Source organism: Lolium rigidum, chromosome 2 (assembly GCF_022539505.1).
Source record: "Lolium rigidum isolate FL_2022 chromosome 2, APGP_CSIRO_Lrig_0.1, whole genome shotgun sequence".
NCBI lineage: Eukaryota > Viridiplantae > Streptophyta > Magnoliopsida > Poales > Poaceae > Lolium > Lolium rigidum.
In genome coordinates this window covers 249,585,828-249,589,966 of record NC_061509.1, presented here as the reverse complement: position 1 = coordinate 249,589,966, position 4,139 = coordinate 249,585,828, and the positions used below count along the sequence as shown (strand labels likewise).

The following is a 4,139-nucleotide window of genomic DNA, read 5'->3' as shown; positions in this document are numbered from 1 at the left end:
CGCTGAGACACTTGCTCGTACGCCGGGGAGTAGAGGTTGTTGGGGTTGAAGCCGCCATGCGGCAACGCATCCTGGTAGTGGGACGACAAGTTAGGCGTCACGCACCCGGGAGTGGCGGAGGGGCCGTCGTTGTAGAAGGCGGATGTCGACGGAGAGATCACTCCCGGAACGTACACCGGCAAGGACGTACTCCATGGGCTCGCGTTGGTGGTGGCGATACACCCGGCCATTATGTGATGGTGCTGGCGCGCCGCCAGAGCCTTCTTCTCCTGCTCCGCCGCCCTCTGTCCTTTCCGCTCTGCCGTCGCCATCTTCCGGCGCAGACAATCTTGCTGCCATTGATCATCGGTCCATCCCTCCGGCTTCTTCTTCGGAGCTGGCACCTTCCGCGGCTTCGCGAACGGCGCTTTCGCCCCTTTCGTCCCATTGCCGACGGCTTCTTGGCCGCTTTCTTGGCCATCTTTTTGGGGCTGTCGGCGGCGCCATGGAATGGGCGCGACGCCGGGTGGACGGCGGGAGGGAGAAACAAATCGGCGGGATAGGAGAAATGAATCGGCGGCGGGATATGTGTTGGGAGGCCAGAAATGCGCGGCGGGATAGGCGCGATGTGGCGGGAGGGGCGGGATTTGGCGGGAGTGGGAGACGAATTTTCCCTGTACCGCTGACGCGTCGGACCCGTGCCGCTTTGCCTCGCTTTTCGTTGTGTCCGGCGTGCCCGGTGTCCCCTGTGGGGCGGGGACGGGCTCGGGGCGCCGGACACCGTATCGAGCCGCACCGGACAAAATTGAGCTTTGGGGGACGCGGCTGGAACGGTTTTTTTGTCCGGCGCGCTCCAAATAGCTTTGGGGAACGCTTTGGGGGAAGTGGAGATGCTCTAAGTACGGAGTAGTATACATAATGTTAGAAGTACGATTTTCAATTTCCATTCGATTGAAAGATCAGATTCCATACTAAAATACCGGTAGTCAAAAGTGACTGGTAACCGTTTCAACGAGAAAAATGGTGTCGAGACAGGCAGTGAATTAAATAGGACAAGACAAATAATCACTTTTACGGCACAAAAATGCATGGAACACGTCATGTGATCCGGTCTTATCAGCTTTGAGTTGTGATCGTGAACAGCACTTTTCTGAATGGTGAAAAAGGCAGTGGAAACATCGGACGAAAACGAGAGATGACCTATGAAGCACTGCACCACATCAGCCGTCTATTCCAAACTCCATGAATTCCCAAAATCTTTTGTGCGTCTTTCCCTGTTACACACATCTGTAGAGATTGTTGGATCTATCCTTCTTCAACTCATTTTTTGTAAGAAAAAATTGCTACGAGATCATGGCGCCTTAGGCCAGAAGCTGCCATCGTCCAGCATCATGATCTCCTGCAACCCGTCCCAGATCTCCTGATCCCTCCCCACCGGCGCCCTTCCCTGCTCCGGCACATGCCGTACCTGGGCAGGTGACGATGCGTTCGACCCGCTGTTCTCGCGATGGCTCTCCGGTAAGTGCAGCGGCCGCGGCTGCACGGCCGCCCAGGATGAACTAGAAGCAGAAGCAGACGCAGACGCCGACACGGAAGATGATGCGGCGGCGGTGCTCGGGAAGTTGAGCTTCGCCCGCTGTCCGCGGAACTCGAAAGCCGCGACGTCGTAGGCGCGCGCGGCCTCGGCGGCGGTGTCGAAGGTGCCAAGCCACTTGCGGACCGCGCGGTGCGGGTCGCGGATCTCCGCCGCCCACTTCCCCCACGGCCGCTGCCGCACGCCCCTGAACTTGCTCCCTCTCCTGGCGCGCCGCTTGCCCACGCCGCCATCCTTCACGAAGCTCGCCGCCGAGCACTCCTCGCCCTCGCTGCTCGAGCCGGTCGTCGCCGCCGCAGCTGCGACGGACTCGCATCCGAGGCACCCGTCCGCGCCGCACCTGACGCATGTTGTCGCAGCGGTGGGAGCAGCAACGGCGGTGGCAAAGGGCGGCGTCGACGGCTCCAGGTGCAGCGTGGGGACGACGGTGTCCCCGGAGACGACGGAGATGAGGGCGCGGAGGAAGAGAGAGTTCTCCTGCTCCGAGTTGGGGAGCTGAAATCCGCCGGCGCCGCGCTCTAGCCTTGGCACCATGACGACGGCGCACCTACGTACGTGATCAGGTCGGTGCTGGAAGAAAGATTTGGGTTGGTGTGGTACTAGCTAGGTTGATGAGTTCTCGTGATCTGCTCACTGATGTTTCAGGGTGTTTGGCGCTGCGGCTTTTATACTGGGGCGTGCATGTCCTCCCCATTTTAAAAGGGGCAGATTTGGGCACGTTCTTATCGTGGGAACGGAGGTGTGCTGGACTGATGATTATCCACATCCACGTAGCCCTTTGTCGCTGGTCATCACCATATTTGAGCTGTTCACACCAAAATTTATTTCTCCAAAATCAGGTAAACATTCTGTGGCGATTTTGAGACTAAATTATATATATTCTAGAGGCTACAATTTGTGCATCTCTGATTCCCTGCTTATTTAGGCAACCCATCTTTTAACGGCAATATTCCTATTTTTGGTCTACAAGATACGGGCGGGTCATTCATTCGGTGGATCCTTCTTTTGAGATAACAAGATTTATAATCGAAGATGCGGAGTTTAAGATTTCGCAAAAGAATGAGGGAGAATATTGTAATATGTAAATTTTAAGGTCAAGATGGACACTGACGGTCGTCTCGACTAGAGATGCATACCTGTTTGGAGCTCTTTCATCCCCAACAAAGTAAAATTCTTTGGCGACCTCACACACATGGATATGCTTAGCACAAGAGCCAACTTCATGTGTAAGAATATTTGAGACTATGCCGCTTGACCTCAATGCACTATGCAATGCGAGTACACCTACCACCTATCCTTCATCTAACCGTAGTCAACTTTTGTCTGGATGAAAATCGAAGTCTCTCCTCTAGCCAGCCCCTTTTGTCAGATTTGGATCGCGCCATTGTCGGTGCCTTCACGTTGATCTAGAATTCAATGACACAAATCATGGTGGAAGATTTGGGAATGCGCGCAGTGCAAATGTCTTCCAAGCAATTCTTAACACTTAGACACTATCGTAGGAAAATTATTACCGATCTTACTCTTTGGTCATGCCGCGTAAGAAAAAAGATTTAAAGGTGGCCGCCTCGTCTTGGTGACGGCACCGATCTATCTGTAATATGTAATTATCGTTTTCTTCGAGGAAAGTTCAGGTGGGGATCCCCCCCCCCCCCTCTCTCTCTGGTGTGTAGATGTTTGAGCTTGCATGTTGGTTTTTGGCCGTTTCTCTGTATTGAGGCCGGGGTTTTCAAAAAATTTATTAGCTACACAAAAATATTTTCTATTTAATGGCTCGCTTGAGCTCCCGGAGGTTGCCTAAAAAGTTTAGCTAAGATTCGCCAAATAGTAAAATCGAGAGTACCTAAAGCTAGGAAATGTGTCACAAAAATAGAACTAGTCGAAATTTGATTTGCACCGAATAGTAATGCCACTAGCTCAATATCTACTAGCTCACAAAATTAGTTAGTTGTTTGATTTATAGAACACATGATACCTAGCATCGTCCATCATGCTGCTACTCTAATATATTTTCGAAATATCTAATTTTGCTCTCGGTTCTAGCATATCCCAAACAGAGTGAGTATGTTGTGATTACGTCAATCTTTAAGCTCCACGACCACGAGTCAGTATAAAAATGTGTGTTTCTACTGTGAAAGACCATTTATATTTTATTTAAAAAGGCTCGTATAAAAACAGTTGAAACTGCTTTGTAGGGTACAGAATGACCGGCATTAAGTCGTGCTTAATTAGCAGGAGACCTAAAGTCCTCTTAGCTCAGAGATGGCACACTGTAAAACACGTTCTCCCAGCGGCCGTCCAAACACGACCGTACACATGATTTTTCTTCAAGCTATTGCGTGAAGCGGCTCGAAGTGGCGCTGTCTATCGAACGGAACGCTGACAAAGGGCTTTGACCGTTCTGTGGAAGGATGATTATAAAAGTCAAACCTCCCAAGGTGTGAAAGCGAAAGCGTGCAGGATCTAGAGCGTTGCTTTGTTTAGTACGGGCGGCTGATCGAGGTCGACAGGTCGGCAGATCATGCGACGGGCACCTCGGGTCCGCGCCGTTGTGGAAGTCGGCGTA

General features: G+C 52.1%; 1 protein-coding gene across 1 annotated transcript; it reads right to left on the bottom strand.

Moving 5' to 3' along the window:
• Window positions 1-1,109: 1,109 nt before the first annotated feature.
• LOC124688502 (ethylene-responsive transcription factor ERF109-like) lies at window positions 1,110-2,222 on the bottom strand. Its single transcript, XM_047222173.1, has one exon. The coding sequence runs from the start codon at window positions 2,105-2,107 to the stop codon at window positions 1,331-1,333; it is 777 nt and encodes a 258-aa protein (XP_047078129.1). The 5' UTR covers window positions 2,108-2,222; the 3' UTR covers window positions 1,110-1,330.
• Window positions 2,223-4,139: the final 1,917 nt, after the last annotated feature.

Coding starts and splice junctions, on each gene's coding strand:
- LOC124688502 (XM_047222173.1), bottom strand. CDS start 2,107: ATGGTGCCAAGGCTAGAGCGCGGCGCCGGCGGATTTCAGCTCCCCAAC.